We start from the raw sequence: 18,805 nt of genomic DNA on the forward strand, positions 1-18,805 counted from the left end.
TTAACAAGATACTATCACGTTTTAACAAGATACGTATCACGTTATAACGTGATAGCGTTCGAATTTTTTTTTTCCCTGCTGATAGCAATGCGCTTCCGTAAGATAGTATCTCATTATAATGAGATAATTTATATATATATATTTTTTTAACAGAGTGGCGGAAATGGGCTTCCATACATATAAGTCATTGGCTTCAACTGAAAATCATTACAGCTCTAACACACGCCCACTCACTCGTGACGTCACAGTCGGATTGGGATATTGGGAGAGCCGGAAAAGCAGTAGGGAGAGCTAAAGGAGAAGCTCTGCGGTTTCCCAGATCGTTTCTGTGTCAGAGCGGCGCTGTGACCGAACCGAGACTACCAGGTTGGATTCTGTATCTCAGCCGGGCCGAGGTACCTTTGTGTTGCAGACGGTGAGTGACCAACAGCTGAACAATACGCGCGAGCATCGGCAGTTGATCATTCCCGAAGTTAGCCTTAGCCCGCTAAGCTAACTAGGACAACTGGAACAGAAAATACCAGAACCACATTGACACAGGAAATACCAGAACCAGACTGGTATACAACCACTGTTTCCATCTAATTATGGTCACTTTACCATATAATCTGAATGAGTGGAGGTAACATTTTTTTAAGGAAAAACAAGAGTATAACACGACACGCAGACATTTGTGTTCACATTTAATTGGCTTGATGGTTGAAATATAATTTAATTGGAAACGCCAGTTTTGACAAATACAGGCTGACCTACTTCAACCGAAGCAAACAAGCCGATAAAAATAATAAGAAACGTTTAAATATTTGGTGGTAAGTCCACTGTTACAAATGTTTCTTCTCACTTTTCGTTATATGGCCCATCCAGTCACAGACCGAAGTTGTTCTTGTCATACCTGGACTAAAAGCCTGTAAATGGGGTGTGGTTTTGCTGTGGGTCCTGTCATGTTCCAGCTGCCAGGTCTGCTGCTTCCTGTTCTGAAGAGGAGCTGAACAGAAGGAAACTCTGACTGAACACATGCTGCCTGTTCCACACAACGTTGAGTCAAGGGTTTTGGATTAAAGGAGGAAAATCAACCATTTGTCTTGAAAAAAATAGTTGCAAATTATTTTTACCTGTCAACTGAAAGCCAAACAGAGCCACATAAACCTGTTGGATCAGAGTACACACATACTCGCACTCACTCAGGCCAAATGTAGCCAAATTTTAAAAGGACATTTGTTTATGATTGTGATTGATAAAATAATACTTTTATTTGTGTGTTCATTTGGTTGTGGGAGCCATCTTGAATTGGGCAGATGTGAAAATGTAATTAGTTGTTCATCAAGTGAGTTACTTTCTGAAAGTTTCATTGAAATTTATCCATGAGATATTTTGCTAACAGACACACAAACACACTCTGTCTTTGCCTTTCGATGGCAGACAATAAAAATATTTGTTTTCATGTGGAAGGTTACAACAAAGTTTTACTTTTCAGAGTAAATCGGTGACTTCATTAGTACCTGCTATTACCTGTCTCTTAAAACAATTAAATTGACCAACATTTTGTTTATACCATTCATACTGGTCCAGAGCTTTACATATGAATTATCACCAATAAGTATTAAATATTCCATCACTAATGGTTTAAGTTGGTGTTTATCTGATAGCACATTCTCTCGTGAACTGCTGGATGGATTTTATTGAAACTCTCAGAAAGTAATTGGTTGCACATCTACATATGATTTGCTTTTGAGTCAATCCCATTCAATATGGCCACCACAGCTAAACAACCTTAGCAAAAACATAAATGACTATACATCAGTCAATTTTACAGATGCTTAGCTAAAATTTGGCGTGGTAGGGGCTGAGCTTCATTCCTAATGACATTGCCAGAATTGAGTCTCCAGGTGGGCCTGACTGAAAGTGGGGCCACTAATTTTAACATAACCTGTAAAATAAATTGAAACTGGTGCATTATTTACTCGTACGTTATCCCTGTTATCTACATCAAACTCCTCAGCTTTTGAACCACAGAACAACGCAGCAGAAACTTGACTGTTACAATAACATTTTCTCAAGGTTTAGTTCAAGAGCTTGAAAACTTTTTCAGGTGATGCTAAAATTATGCATCTTGATTTTGAACAAACGTGCTTGAATTAAACTGAACAATGTAAAAGTCACACGAACTGGCATTATTTCTTCTATTCTTAGTTTTTGCCATGAAACCTTCAGCAATTGTTGTCTTTACTCAGTGGTTAGGATAAATATTCATCAGGTATTTGTTTTAATATTTAACCCTTAATAAACATTTATTCAGTCAAAAAACTGAGTTTTTTCCTGCATCACCAGTGAAGGCACTTCCAATATGATACTAAATTTTACTGGGGTTTGTTGAGCATATTTGATATCTGCTCATATTTAATATACATAGATACTTTAAAACATAAACTGTCAGTTTATTAGGTTGAAAAAAAATCCTTTGTGCCTACAGGAAAATCAAGCGTGCTTTGATCAAACCAAAAATTTAATTTTGCAGCTATCTCAGAAATCAGAAGTAAAAGATTGGATGATTATTAGAATTCTGGGTTCTTTTCTTGTACGTCACCAATACAGACTCCCAAAATTTCAGCTCACTAGCCAATAAAAAGGTATTTTTTTGAGGGGATGATTCAGTGGGGTTCTGATTTCAACTTTGGGTTCGTTGGTCTATAGGGATATACCTCAGCAGTCCTTCCAAACAAAACTCATTGGACCAGCTGAACCAGTTTCAGACACAGCTGCCATACAACACGTTAAACACAAAACCATATATATTAAATCTGGAATGTAGTCAGTTCACAGACAATAAAGTTTCAAATCAGAAACGGTGTATGTATCTCACTATTGGACAGACTCCCCAGTGTAGCTCTCAGATCGACTGGCATCTGTATTGCTGATGCCCAGAGGCAGGATGACCTCTGTACACAGAAGCCAGGCACCAGATCCCACAGTTATTATGACAGATACATCTCTTCCTCATTTCAAGTAGCCTGAGCTGGTGAGATGCCTCTCTCATGCTATCAGAGTGTCAGGCTTACAGACGAAACCCTAAGTTCTCTTTTAAGTATTCACTTGGTATCTCGCTATGGGAATATATTGTTCCACAAGCTGCTACTGAAGGTGATTGCAGCTTGTTTTAGACAGTGCCATAAAGAGAGAGAGTTACGACACTGTGAACTCGCCGATACGCAATCACGTGGTTCATGGAGCTGTCAATAGTTCCAAACAGCGCCAAAAAATGTCATCGCTGTCAGTCAATCTGAGCGGATTGTGGTGGGACAAATAAAAAAAAAAAAATCTATTTTTCTTACTCTGGCTGGCGACCTTCGGTAATTATTGAGCAATAATGAACTGATTACTTAACTGATTACTGATTACTTCAATGATTGTGTTTTACCAAAGCATTTTTAGATGCAGCAGGGACATTTATCAAACAAACATATAGGTATGTAATAGTGCTGGGCGATATAATGATACATATCGTGGGGACGATAGAAAAGTGTCTATCGTGATAAATTTTCTTCAATCGTTTCTATCGTTTCTATCATAATTGTATCAATGATTCATTTAAATATTTCATAACGTAGGCTACGACGAATGTATTAGTGTTGTCACTTTGCATACATTCAGTTTATATAAGTGATAAATAATAAGAAAGAATAACTATTTTGCGAAGAACCTCCGTTTTGCGACATGACGCTGCTTTATGTGTGGGTTTGCGAAATGCTTTACAGAGATTTTCAGGCTTTACAGCGCCTTCAGCTGGGGGACAGACGGCATAAACGTTGCAGGGTAAGCTAACGCTGTTGTTTATATTCCTACTGTTCGCTCTTTATGCTTGCACCTGGTCACACCCACGACCAATCAGTGAACAGGAGCTAAGCTTGCGCCGACCACGAAGCAGGGCTGGCCTGGCTGGCCCTACTCCGAAGCAGGTACCGAAAAAGCAGGGACCGACGGCGAAAAAATGCTGATGTAAACGCTCGCAAAGCGATCAGAGTAGAGTGGAGCTTTAGGGTATGTGTGAAAGGGGCATAAATAAAGCTTGAAAAAGGTAAGAAATAAGATTATTTTTTCATATTTTTCAGAGAATAACTGACAACGTACGTAATTGGGGTATATTGTGATATATATCGTTATCGTGATATAAAATTATCCATATTGTGATATAGGATTTTTTTTCTATATCGCCCAGCACTAGTATGTAATACAGTGATCAATATAGCCATGTTTTTTAATAACGTTATACACGTAAAAAAACAGGAGTAACAACAACTATTTTAAAGCTATTTCTGATGTTGTCTGCATGCCAGCATGAGAATGCTATACCTTGTCCTCCATGCCAGCAGTTCAGACCTCTGCTCCACATTACCTTAGATCAAGGATTAATTCTTAATTTCTATAGAAGATATAATTACTCTATTTTTCGTTTTTTTTTTTTTTATGGTAACCAAGTACCTTAATCTGTAACAAAGTTGATTGTGCTTGTAGCCTGACAACTATTGTAAAATTGTAATTAATGGATCACAATGTTTAGTTAAATAAAACTGTTTCTAGTTAAAATCATAATAGATGACAAAATAAGTGTTAATTGTGCAAAAATGAATTACCAAAAAATATATTGAAACTTTATATTTATATTACATAAATATTACACAATAATAATGTAAAATGTAAAACAAGCTTTACTAAAATACTTTTACTACCATTTACACTGTTATTAATTGCATCTACACCAGTAAACTGTCTCTGATCAAATTTGGACAAAGTGGAAAAGTGGTCAGAATGAGGGTTCATCCTCCTTGGCATTACAGCAGCTCATGGTGGTTGACTTCAACCACCATGTCTGCTGACCACCCTGAAAACAAACAGTTCAGAAGACTGAAACAATCATAAACCCACACGTAAAGCAGTGTCATGTCGCAAAACGGAGGTTCTTTGCAAAATAGTTATTTTTTCTTCTTATTTATCACTTATATAAACTGAATGTATGCAAAGTGACAACACTAATACATTCGTCGTAGCCTACGTTATGAAATATTTACATGAATCATTGATACAATTATGATAGAGACGATAGAAACGATAGAGACGATAGAAGAAAATATATCACGATAGACACTTTTCTATCGTCCCCACGATATGTATCGTTATATCGCCCAGCACTAGTACAAGATATATATAAAAATGTATAATTAAATAAACCCTTTGTAGGTTGATTGGATTGCCATGGTTGGCTGTGCTGCATTTGGATGCACCAACGGTCCGAGAAAGGGATCAGTATGTATGGCTTCCCAAAAGACACTGAAAGAAGAAAAAAAATGGTTGGCTCAAGTCAGCAGGATCAACCTCACCATCACCAGAGATCATAATAACAGAAAACCGTGTGCTGTAAGTTCAATCTGCACACTCAAATATTTTCAATCAGGGCTCAAAATATTTAACTGTTAAAGAAATGTGCAAGTAAATAAACTAATATATCACTCTACAGGCACATTTTGAGTGAGGGCAGTTTAGGAAAACACAGTCAGGCTGTGTGAGACTAAAGGCTGATGCAGTTCCAACCATTTTTGTTCATTGCCCAGAACCAAGAAGGAGGAAGGATCCTGCAATGAGAAGTACAGCAGAATTTCCACTGCATGTTGATCCAGTGACCAGTGATCACACACATTGTTCTAAAGTAAACTTTGGTATGAACTGTTAAATAATATATTTAATGTTTTTTTTATTGAACAATAACGTTAATGCTAACATTGCCATTGTGATTTCAGAGATTGAGGAAGGAAGAAACTGAAATGAGACAAGGGGGATGTGGGAAAGTGAAGGGGGAAAAAAGAAGATGAAAATGTAGCCTCAGAGAACAGGGACATCGGAATCGGAATCACCTTTTATTGTCATTATAATTTGCATTAAAATGAAATTTGGTTTGCTGCTCCAAGGTGCTTGTTTTTAGACACGATAAAATAACAAGAGGAGGGTAGACCATACAATATATATAAAAGTTGAAAATCAAATAAAGACAAGTATGTTCAGAAGTTTCTGTATATTCAAATGAGGAATGGGGAATTTTGCAGAGTTTCTGTATATACAAATGTAGAGTAGGAATTTTACAGTTTATTTTCTTCATAGATTGTAATATTGCACATATGAAATATTCCTCAAAGTATGTGACTTGAGATGTATTGCACACATTTGGTATTGCACATAGTTTTAGGGATCTAATTTTTGTTGCCAACATCCTTTTTATTATTATTCAGTTCTCTGATGGCTCTTGGGAAAAAGCTGTCCCTGAGCCTATTTGACCGGGTTTTGAGTGACCCGTACCGTCGGCCCGAGGGTAGCAGGTTAAATAGGTGGTTGCTGGGGTGGGATGGGTCCATGATGATACTGACAGCTCTGCTTAGGTAGCGAGAGGTGGCAGTGTCCTCCAGACTGGGCAGGGAGCAGCCAGTGATCCGCTGGGCAGTGCTGATCACCCTCTGCAGCGCTTTTCTGTCTCCTGCTGAGCACCCTCCATACCATGCTGTGATACCGTACGCAAGGATGCTCTCAATGGTGGCTCTGTAGAACAGCACCAGCAGCTTCTTCTCCAGCTTGTTTCTCTTGAGAACTCTCAGGAAGTGGAGACACTGCTGGGCTTTCTTCGCCATCGTTGTTGTGTTTGCAGACCAGGAAAGACTGTCCGTGATCTTCACACGTATGTAGTGTATGTATGAAGTATGTATCATCAGGCAGTGCAAACAGGGAACAGAGATGAAAAACCTGAGGGAGCAATTAGAATACAAACAAAATTACATAAGGAGGATAGAAGGAGAACTTCACAGACAGAAGAAAATAAATGCAGTCTTGCGAATAAAAAGGTTAACAATGAAAAAGAAATTTGGCCATATTTTTACAAAACATCAGATGAAGGCAATTGGCATGAAGAACAGGAGAGGCATTAGATGGAGCAAAGACGCATTAAAAAAAGCCATACAACTCTGATTTTCTATGGGCTCAACAGGCTACAGGCTTCTTCAGGACATGAGTATTCCGCTCCCTGACATCAGAACCCAGCAAAGAAGACTGCAACATATTAAGCTCGTACCGTTTTTATGTTGGCAGGAAGCACAACAAGATGGAAGCAAGTGGTGGCTTACCATTTTAGTGGCAATTCCACGAATAGGGCAAATTATAAGCCAATCATTCTTGAAATCTTTGAAAGAGCAGCCTCCATAGGCCTTTTTGTTAAACACCACCACTGACATGGGCAGTGCTAACGGAGCAATGTTGCAGGCATTTGGAGTGGGCCACAACCAAACATATGTTCAACACCCAGCAAGACCAGACAAAAGGCTGTACTTCATGCCAGATGTCCCACATCTGGTGAAGAATTTGAAGAGTGCCCTAGTTCATGGACAGATCTTTACAATTCCACCAGACATTGTACAAAAAGAGGGACTTCCACACAATGAAGTTTCACTGGGTCCTTTAAAAGATTTGGTAGATTTTCAGGAAGAAACGCCTTTGAAAATTGCACCAAATCTCTCACGAAAAACCTTTCAGCCAAGTCATTTTGAGAAAATGAAGGTGGGGCCTGCAATGTATGTTTTCAGCAAGTCAGCAAGTGCTGGTGTGAAATATATGGTGGAGCAGGAGCAGCGGCCTACCTCTAATTAGGGATGCACTGATCCACATTTCTGCACTTCTGATCCGATACTGATATCTGAAATTGGATATCGGCCTATATGATACTATTCCGATATCTATTTTACTTTTTATGAGGCTGTAAACTTCATATTTGTATAAAAAACTCTCTACAGGCAAGGACGATTTGTACAAATGGATGCATTCATGTCCCAAAAAGCAACTTTAAGTATAAGGTCAGAAAAGGAAGTCAGAAAAACAAAAAATCCACACAGCGGACATGATGTGACGAAAAGTTGGTTAGCCGTTAGCCACACTGCTGCTAAGGCCTCGAGGCTCACGCTTTAGTTGGCTGGAAACTGTGAAATGGATTTCCTGAATGTGAGGCGGATCTCATTACTCCGTTTATCATGAAGCACACCCGTTCATGAAATCCATTCCACAGTTTGCAGCCAGCTGGCTGAAGCTGAGCAGACAGCAGTAAATCACTTGTAGAGAGATTTCATCTGACACAGACATGTCAATGGATCGGAAATTTCTGCCAGTTGGATCGGAAATTTCCGATCTGTGCTTATTGTCAGTATCGGAACCCGATACTGATACTGGATTGGATCGGTCCCATCCCTACCTCTAATCTGACCACTGCCTGGTTTCTGGAGCAGGTGAACCACTGGTTTGATCTCATGTCCTCTCGCCACCCTGTGATGGGACTCAGCAGGCACAAGATGGAAGAGTACAACAAAGCCATTAAATTCCTCCAAGACATATTCGCAGTCTTCTGTGGACCTAAGATAGGTCAAACAGGAAGCTGGAAACCAGTGCAAACAGGAATTGTGATGGCAACACCTACAATTTTATGTATTCAAAAAGACATGCTTGACCATGATCACATGTTTGTGTTGACAAGCAGGTTTACTCAGGACTGTCTTGAAAACTTGTTCAGTTGCATAAGGCAAAGGAATCCTGTCCCAACACCAGTGGAGTTTCACCAGGCACTGAGATCAATCTCAGTTGGGCAGTTTCTTACGACAGTCAAATCTGGAAGCTATCGGGAGGATAATGGCAGTCTTCTGGCAGAGTTCCTGGACATTAAGGAGACATGTCCTAGTCCTGGCCTGAGTGTGGAGCAGCTGATAGGAAACACAGGTACTCCTGATTTCACCAACACTGAAACATGCATTCTGTACCATCTTACAGGATACATAGTAAATAAAGTCATCAGAAATTCCAAGATCTGTGATGGATGCTCAAGTTCAATGAAGCAAAATGATGATACTCTGGAAGGAGAGCATAGTACCCTGTTGACACTGAAGGAATTCAAACCTTGTTGGTAAATTAACTGGTTGTTGTTGGAAAATTAATTATCTAAATAACATTCGACCCAAATGTTATTTAGATAATAGCGAAATACCATGAGAAGCTATTTTATTTTCTGTTTTTCAAGAGTAGTCGAGGGAAGAACCGAAAATTAAACAACGTTTTTTTTTTAACTAAATCAATGACGTCATGACGTTGGTCAGTGTGCGTTCGCGCCTACGGCCAGTGTTCTTACGATCTGTGCTTCCTCGTCAGATTTTCCTACCGTAGCACGGCTAAACAGCTATGTCTAACGGTCGGTTACCTGTCAAAAACTGTTTACAAACCGAAAACTATAGCGGTTTGTGTTAATGTTAAATATCATCAGATACTGAAGTGGAAGCTTAGGATTTATGCTTAACATAGCATTGGAACAATTTATATCCCCAACAAAAACCTTTATAAAACCACAAAAATCACTTCCTTCATCAGAATATCCTACCTGTTAAATATAAGCAGGTAGCACAAATAGATCTATGCATTAAAAGCAGCAAGTGTCTAAAAAACATTACAACTTGCATACAAAAACTTACAAAAGCACAAAAAAATACTTCAAAAACACTCCACAGAAATAAATTTCACTTGTCAGAATTTTTTATGTACAGATATGCATCTTTTAATGGTTTAATATAATAAAAGAGAAAAATCTAGTTATTTCCATGCAGTGTCCAGAAAAAAAGTGTTGTTCAGCTTGTAGGGCACCACAACTGCTTCCACCCACCTCGATCGTCATCATCATATGTGTGGAAAGGCCCGAGGGTCCAGACAGCTTGAGTCAACACCTGATGCTGAGTCAAATCCACCCAATTGCTTCATGCTCACGGTGAATCCAGCCCGTTGCTGGGAGGTCTGCGGCCCATACCTTTCACCTGCTGTGTTCACCAGTATGAAACAACTTTTTGTCACAACAAAAGATAGTGGCTGGTAAAAAAAAATTAATTTCCACCCCTGGCTGAAACTAAGAATAGCAGCAAAACATGTCTTCAATGAAACAAAAACAGTTCTGTACAATGCTGGGCATCCTGGAAGTAAAAGCCAGACAAAAAACACGAAGCAAAAGCATCTTGTGCCACAACAAGCAAGCACCCACCAAACACCTTGATTGTCGCCATGGAGGAGCTTGGCCTCTCCTTTGCAAACGCCACACCACCCAGATCGGCTTCAACACCTGCACATATAGATGGTATGCTTGGAGAGATTTTTTTATGTCACTTAAATTTATTAGATTTCACTGATTCTACATAAGTTATATTCATACAGAGTCGTGGCATCTTAAGTAAATTTCAGAAAAAGTTGTTACAATGCTTGCATTTGGTATGTGACAAACTAATTTCTAATCACTTTGATTTCATTTTTATTTTGACAGCCTCCCCATCACCCAGTCAACTCCAGCAGTCCGCCATTAACTTACCAGCTCAAATTCTCCATCATATCTTAGCTCACCACTCAGTCAGTCTGAAAACATGAAGATTGAAAATGAATGCAAAGGGAGTAGTGTTACCTGTGATACCTTAAGTTTTTTTGTTACTATTCTACAATGTATTGATGCTGATATATTCTTGGTAATAATTCTTATTCCTTGTTCTGTATTGACAGAGATTCTCATCTCAACTTAACCTGTAATTACCATATGCTAAGCTAATAATATAAAATAAATGTAAATAACAGTCCTCCATTAAATACCAACTTTGTTAAAGTCATTTTATTCAAACATCTTGATTCTGCTATTTTTGTTTTGGGAAGACAGAGAAGATGATCTTGTTACCTTTCTGATACTTAGAATGCAACATGCTTCAGCAGTTCACTGAAGTCATTCTCCTGTGGTTTACCTGAAAAGCATAAAAAAAATTTAGTCATCGCCTCGCTCACGTTTTTCTTTAATAACATTATGTTACAGTCTTTAACGAAGGATCTATAACTTGAACTAAATTAACCACGACAATCTCGCAGAGAAAAGGCTAAATATTTTCTAGTTGATATAGTTCAGTTACTGGAATTACCACAAAAATGAGAAAATCATTAATTCCCAAAATTTAAGCTGTAATGAATATTTTAAAATGCTGAATTAAACAGACTGAAATAGACCTGTTTAAACTTGTCATGTTGGCAATGAGCTAGCTGTAGTTACAAACTGCAAGTTAACATGCTTAATTAACTAAAACTTGAGGTATGAAAATATTAATGTTGATAAATTGTGATACAGAACAGTCTACTAACGCTTCACAATGGCAAAAATGTGTTGAATTTTCATCTTACCAGAGAAAACACTTCCAAAACTTTGAGAATGAACTACGTTCAATGCTGGAACTCCTGCTGTTTGGAACTATTTGAGGCTGCATGAACCACGTGACTTCCGCATTCCATTCTTTCTATAGAAGTCTAATGTGTGGAGTGTCGTAACTCTCTCTCTCTATGGCACTGGTTTTAGAGGAGGTGCTCAAGAGGCACTAAGAACAGCATGTGTCCTGTAGGAGCAGTAATTTCTAAGCTGCAGAATGCTGCAGATGGTTGGTGAGGACCATTTGCTGTAACTTTATTTCCCATCATAAGATGATCTTAAATCTTACTCTGGCATAAAAGGCACCGGGCAATGTACATTTCTTGAAGCATTGCCTTTAATTGTAAAGAATCCTACTGAACCTTCTGATGTTGGAAGAAACAGATTTATTTAATTTGTGAATTGTTAAATCAGCTGAAACCACATACAGGATGTGAAGATTTAGGTGTGTGTGTGTGTGTGTATGTTTTTGTTTTTTCTTTTTAAATAGTTTTTTGTTGTGGTGATAACAGTCAACTATGATAAGCCTTACATCACTTTTAATCTGATGTAAGGCTTGTTGAAAAGGCTAAGCATGCACAATGTTTTCTGTGTAATCATTGTGCATACCATGTAAATCTACTTTTAACACTTTAGTACCTTTTCTAAATACAGTTTTGTTTTGTAAACATAAGAGGAAAAATGCTTTCAAAATAAACTAAAGGTCATTTCTCAACTTCACAAATTGAGAAAGTTTTAGGATGGATTAAAATTTTCTAGAAGATAGTCAGGTTTTTAAAGGAGATCTGAACAAATGAGGAAAGACAAATTTTAAAAATGGACAAAATTATTAGGTCTAATGAAATTCATATCCTGTGACTGTGAGTGTGCCTAAGCCAACATTATTTGTCTTTCAGTGTGTGAGCTTTGATCTGTGAAAATGTGGAAAGCAGCAGCAGGACAGAATATTAAGGTGGCTGTAGATGATGGCGGGGACGACTGGGAGACCGACCCAGACTTTGAGGTGCCAGTTGTCCACCTGAACATGAATCTTGGCTTCATTCTTCAGATTTCCTCTTCTTCAAACTTTGTCATGATTCTCTATGTGAACATGGTTTTACTGTTGCATATTTTTAGAATGACGTATCAGAAAAGGAGCAGAGGTGGGGGGCAAAGACTGTGGCTGGCTCAGGACATCAGGAGCACATCGAGTGAGGATTGTTCACATTTCTATCACATAAATGTTCTTCATGTGTCGTAATCATGTCTCTCTGTGGTGCAGTATCCACCAGTTGCGGGAGACCGTGTCCACAGAGCACACCACCCTGAAGCAGAAGGAGCTGGAGAACATGCCTAAGGCCTCGCATGGATACGGAGGGAAGTTTGGAGTGCAGCAGGACCGAATGGACAAGGTAGGACTGACCCGGATTTATTTCTTCCCTAATTCAGTTTTTTCACTATTTTAGTATCCTGAATTTCACATCCTTTTCCATCTTTTTAGGGGGTAAAAATGTACCATTAATTTTTATTAAAATTTCAACAATTTAAATAATATCCACCACAATATCATTAATGATAACAATATTTAACAAAAATGCAGCCAAAACTGTTTTATTTCTTTAGAGGCTTAAAAATCTTTATTTATTTGGCTTGACTTGAAAAAGGCTGTTCATCTGATCCAACCTGACAGAGTTTGAGCAAGTTTTTAAAGAAGAATGGTGTAAAATGTGTAAGACCGATTGAGACGTATTCAGAAAGTCTCAGTGCGGTGATTGCATCTGAAGGGGCTTGTACGAAATACTTATGTGAAGGTGGTAATTGTTTGTTCTTTAGAAATTTGTTTTCACTTTGACATTGAAGTGTTTTTTTTAATTGTAAAAGTAAATTGATATAGAACATAATTGATTTGTGACAGCAATAAAAAGGTAAAACATCCAAGGGGTGAATACTTTTTTACAGACACTATTTGATTCACTGAACAGTAGTTGGGTGCTGCATTGTTTTACCAGACGTTTCACTGGACAGCTTTCAGCTTAACTGAGACAAATGGGTTCACCATAAACAGGCATTGATTACTTTTTTTTTAGTAGCTCAGCGCTGCACATTGTTCAACATTTTGTTTAAAACTTTAGCATTACTGTTGATGTCAAATGGGGGCCTGGAGGAGCAGTGGTTAGAGCTATCGCCTCACAGCAAGAAGGTTGCAGGTTTGCTTCCTGCCTTGGGCCTGAATGGTTGGTGTAGCATGAGCTGAGTCATCCCCAACATATACTTCTCTAGTACTTCATGTGAGAGCTTACTTTTTAAGGTTTGATCAAAACAGTTACAACTCTCATTTCTTATCTTAAGATGATCTTAGTCTGAACCTCTGGCATGAAAAGTAGTGTGTGATATGCATTCCTTTAAGAAATGCTAGGAGGCCTTTTTAAAAAATTTTTCCTGCCGTCTCCAGGTTAATTTTTCAAAATTGACAGAAACCAGGGTTTTGAGCTTCAGCAGCAGTTTGTGTGAGCACAGGCTGCATCACCCGTGGCCGATTCCCACTTGATAATCTTTCATGGCAAGCAGCTCCATCCTTCCACACCTTTCCCTCCCTCTGTGCAGTCACAGCGGCATGACTATGATGAGCGAGCACTGTTTACACCAAACTGTGCTAATGTGATGAGTCAGATGTCACCACTTTAAACTGCTGCCTGTTCTCCAGTAGTTTTTCCCCTTCTTCCTCTTTCTCACAGGACACTGTTTTCTGATGTTTGAAGTTCTCTATCCTGCGTGTCTCTTTGTCTTCAGTCTGCTGTGGGTCATGACTACCAGAGCAACTTGTCCAAGCACTGCTCTCAGACGGACACCTCCAAGGGGTTCGGAGGGAAGTTTGGAGTACAGGCTGACCGTGTTGACAAGGTATTTCCTGACTCATCATTACAGGACAGTTTTTATTAGTCTGCTGGTTTACAGTAGCAGTTCGTCTGACTTTAATTACATCAGGATCACTGTTCGAATTCTGCACAGAAGGTGCCAAAGACACCGCGCTAAAATCAAAAGTAGTTTTTCAGAAGATGTAAATGTGAAAATTCATGCAATATTTGTCATTGATTATTTGACTGTTTAGTTGTAAAAAGATCTGTTTTAATGCATTTAAACTTTTTCAAACCTAATGAGCTGCAAAAAAAACACCTCCAAATTTGGTAAACATGTGTTTTGTTAGCAGGTGAAGCATAAAGAGTAGTTCCAGATGATATTTTTGAAATTAAACAAACAAATCAAGACTTCAGTTTAGTCTTCATCATAAAACCGTTGTTAATGTGTTAACCATTTAATTTATATTTGTACTGAAAGAATAGAGCAGATTCAAAAATGATCAACAGAACAAATAAATCTGTAACAAGATGTTGCAATGAGATCTTATGAGGTTAAAACGTCAAAAGATTTTGCATCGAGTTCAAAACTGTCTCGCGAACTGGTGGAAAAAAAACCTCTCGTGACTTTTTCTGGTGAAATGTTACTGAAAAGGTCTCCACTATTTTAAATTGCTTGTGTGGCAGCAGTTTAAACAAACATGTCTGCCTCCCGGACCATGCAGCATGTCCCTCAAGCTGTATTGTGGAGGCAGCTTGCCCCACTTTACTGTTATCTTTTGCAGCTATGTGCTGAGAGGAAAAGTGTGTTTGTGCATTTTTTAAAAACAGACCGGACTTAATGCCAAAGTTGCACAGTGGTTTGATGACTCTGAAGCTGAGAAAATTAAGTTTAAACATATTATTAATTTGTTTGTGTTGAGAGGAAAAGGGAATCAAACTTTGAGCCAAGGTGGAGATGTTTTCTCTTGTGTGCGTGTGTGAGGTTTGGTTGGGCAGATAAGGACCAGTTGTGATGGGCATGGCCACTAATCAGCAAATAGTGCCTCCTCAGGGCTGTGGCGTGGTTGGGTAATAATGTATACTTTAAAGTCTCCCCTGGCCAAAGTAAGTTGATAACATGCAAACACATCCAGACATTTATTAATTTATTACATGCACTTACCTTCATGCAGTTTTTTGTTTTCATCACAAATCTTCACTAAATGATTCAGGCTTATCTCAAGTTGATTTAAAGCTGCAGCTTTATTCAGAGTAGTGTTGGTGGACAGATATCAACATGTTGCTGGGAGGTTGGCTAAAGATATATATAATTTTTTTTTCATTTCAGTCAGCTGTTGGCTTTGAGTACGCTGGAAAGACTGAGAAACACGCTTCGCAGAAAGGTATGTTCAGGCTCTGTTCAGACGTGTCCCGTTCTCAACTCAATATCAGACTTCCTCTTGCAAATTTCAGAAATGCACAGCTCTGGGTAGGGCATAAATTCATAATTCACTGTAGCTTCAGACATTTTTTACCCATGATTTGATGCTAAACAGTTTTAATTTGCCTTCAGGTGACAAATTCTCAGTCACAAACAGTTTGGATGTTAGCCAGCTGTTCTGCTGATTTCTGCTATAGTTCTCCTTTACAGGCACATGTTTAGAAAAATTGGAAATTATGTTTAAATCCAGCTTTAATTTAGAATTAAACTGGGAGAAGAATGGTTTCCAAAATACATGGTCTGGATCCATGCCCTACCCCCACCCCCCATAACTTTGTGCTTAGTGTTAAATTTAGTCATTTCTGAATGTTTGGGTATCCCTCTGCCTCCTGCTTCTCTCCCTCCTCCTCTCACGGACTGACAGATACACAAAGAAGACTGCAGGCGGTCTAGCATTCATTGTGGAAAAAACATACTCAAGTTATACATTATATTCCACTTTTAACGTCAAATTTTGCAATTCTACCCTTGTTGTCTTCGTTGCAGAAACTAACTTTAGCACATGGAACAGAAACGACACCAACTGAGACGAGCGTACTGAATGATTGTTTTGTTTGTTTTTTTGTCATAAACTGATCCATTTCTAACCTGAACATAAGAGAGCATTTATATCAAATTAATGCAACACTTGGATGTCAGGAGAAAGAGTCACTCTGGCCTATTTTTTATTTATTTATTATTTTTTGTTTAAGCTGCAGTCTCATGACTTCTTTCTTTCTTCATTTTTTGTTTTCTTTTTCACTGTATTTACACAAAGATAAAGTTCTGTAAATACCTAAATGTTCTTAAGATGTAGTTGACTTGTCAAAAAAGCCTGAGCAGCTGAACACCTGTAGACACACCTGAGAGGAACAGGATTCACAAACAGCCCGACAGAACTGTAGTGTTCAGTGTTGCACCTGCTGTACAACACTAAACACTAATAGATGAGGTCTTCTCCTTGAGAACTGTTTCACCCTGACCTATGTCCCCCTGCTGTGTAGACTACTCCACTGGGTTCGGAGGGCGGTATGGCGTGCAGGCTGATCGTGTCGACCAGAGTGCCATGGGCTTCGATTACCAGGGCAAAACTGAGAAACACGAGTCGCAGAAAGGTTTGTCGAAATTTCTTATCATGCAGTATTCCTGTTAACCCACGGAGATAAGAAACAAATGCACATTGGCAGGTACACTAACACTCACAGATTTTGCTTCATAATTGCATTTGCTCCTCCTCCCTTCACTGCTCCATTTAAAAAAAAAAAAAAAAAGAAAAAAAAAGAAAAAAAGCTGCAACAGTGTTATTTTACTTCTTGTGTTATTTGTTTCTTTAAAGAGTTGAATGTTTCACATACAGAATGTATCAGACCAGTTCCAGGCTGAGATCATTTCTTTTAATGTTTTCTTGCTGCTTCAACTCAAATCTCAGACAATGAATTTACAACCAAGTTTTGTCAAAATGGGTTGTTTTATTTGAGCATGTTAACCTTTTTTGAGATTTTAAGTATAGCAAGAGGATAATACAAGCCACACTAAAAGACTAAAACACATTTTGTTAAGTCAAAATAAGTGTTTTTATTTAAAAAACTAAATTTTCAACCAAAGCCAGTTTTATTTCCTGTTCTGTTGGAAACACTTGGGTCTTTGGCGTGACTATGTTTTTATTTTTGTCCTCTGTGTTCTTTGGACCTTCGGCAGATTATTCCAAGGGCTTTGGTGGCAAGTTTGGTGTTGAGTCTGACAAGGTGGACAAGAGTGCCTTGGGCTTCGAGTACCAGGGCAAAACGGAGAGGCACGAGTCGCAGAAAGGTCAGTAAAGTTTAAACACATCGAGAGTGACTCAGCGGTCAGCTGCCTGATCTGGTAAAGACACACACCGATGGCTGATTTTATTTTTACTTCCTGCCTAAATAATATGGGTGGAATGTGGTTTCTGTGTGTGTTTAGGTGGTGATTTAGCTTTTATGTGTCACCTTTTTGATGGAGGGGGAAAAAAAAATAATACTAGGTTTTAAAATGAACCTGAAGTTATCTGACAGAAGAACAAGAACAGTCTGTTTCTGTTTTCATATTGTTGCAACAAACTAGAAAAATATTTCACTCTGCATTTGATGTATTAGTGGATTTATGTGTCTGGCTGAACCCCACCCTTGTTTACATTCTGACTTGTCTGCCTTCCTGATTTCATCACAGCAGAGCAGCTCGACTTGCAACTACCTGTACTACTCACCTGTTCTTGGCTTTTCGTCACCATCACCAGCCTTTAGATAAGAGCTTGTGTTGTAACTGTTTTCAGATGTGATAAGTGGGTCACATGTTCTGATAACCAGTCTAGCCATCTCTGTGCACCAGTTTCAAAACGGCCTGAACAACAGGAAGAACAGTTTGTCATTTTTAGTTGTTAGGATAGTCATGTTTTTCATAGTAACAACTAGAAAAATCTGAAAAAATGTTGAAGGGTACCAGTGTAGCTACTTTTTTTTTCTGGTCCAACAGGAATTTGGGTCTTGCTGTTTAATAATCTAAGCTGACAAAATGTGAACTTTTTGATGTATAAATGTAGTGGTGTAAAAAAGACAAAGATAAACAAAAATATTAAAGCTGCAGCCATGGTAATGGCATGTGTGTTACTTCCTTGACAGCCCTCCTAATGAGACAGACATACAGAAATGCAAAGTAGAAAAGAGTCGCTGTGAGATAATCATAAATTGTGTTAAAATAATTCCTAAAGGTAGTATCTCACTGGGCTGTGACTCTTGGGGACTAGTTTGTGATTCAAAATTGTGTTAAAATAGATCTATGAATTCTGAGAGTTGTTTGGACATGTTTTGAGTCATTAGCATTTGATAATTATGGTTTATTTTGTGTGCAAGGCTTGGAAAATGGTGCTCTAGGCCAATGTGCTGTTGTAGCTTTTCAATCATTCAGGACATGGAAAATCTTAAAAGTTTAAAAAAGGGCAATGGACTTATATTCAGCAGTAGATAATGTTTTTCTTCTCGTCTGTGGAGCTTTTTGAAGCTTTAAACAGGTGCTCTGACTCAGCTGTGTACCTACACTCAAGCATAACAACAATGGTCAAGCTTTATTTGCTACTGTTGACAGGCTCACAAACCCTCCTGTGACGTTACCACCTGAACTTCAATCTAATGCCGCCTGCAACAAGTTTTCCAGTTTCTTTTCAGAGAAAATTCAAAAAATCAGAGGATTAATCTGCACATCCACTCCAAA

The 18,805-nt window shown here is 38.5% G+C and overlaps 1 protein-coding gene across 2 annotated transcripts in view; it reads left to right on the top strand.

The window, feature by feature from the left end:
- The first annotated feature begins 248 nt into the window (after positions 1-248).
- Positions 249-18,805, top strand: part of LOC108243986 (src substrate cortactin) — a 39,214-nt gene continuing 20,657 nt past the window's right edge. The window contains exons 1-8 of one of the 2 annotated variants that reach the window (XM_017429796.3): positions 250-415; positions 12,175-12,281; positions 12,395-12,468; positions 12,540-12,669; positions 14,048-14,158; positions 15,443-15,497; positions 16,579-16,689; positions 17,273-17,383. In XM_017429796.3, coding sequence (XP_017285285.1) covers positions 12,198-12,281; positions 12,395-12,468; positions 12,540-12,669; positions 14,048-14,158; positions 15,443-15,497; positions 16,579-16,689; positions 17,273-17,383 — 676 coding nt within the window. In that variant the 5' untranslated portion in view covers positions 250-415; positions 12,175-12,197. Of the gene's footprint in view, positions 416-12,174; positions 12,282-12,394; positions 12,469-12,539; positions 12,670-14,047; positions 14,159-15,442; positions 15,498-16,578; positions 16,690-17,272; positions 17,384-18,805 lie in introns of both variants that reach the window. The other variant, XM_037979701.1, reaches the window with a different exon arrangement.

This window comes from Kryptolebias marmoratus, linkage group LG15 (assembly GCF_001649575.2).
Source record: "Kryptolebias marmoratus isolate JLee-2015 linkage group LG15, ASM164957v2, whole genome shotgun sequence".
Lineage (NCBI taxonomy): Eukaryota > Metazoa > Chordata > Actinopteri > Cyprinodontiformes > Rivulidae > Kryptolebias > Kryptolebias marmoratus.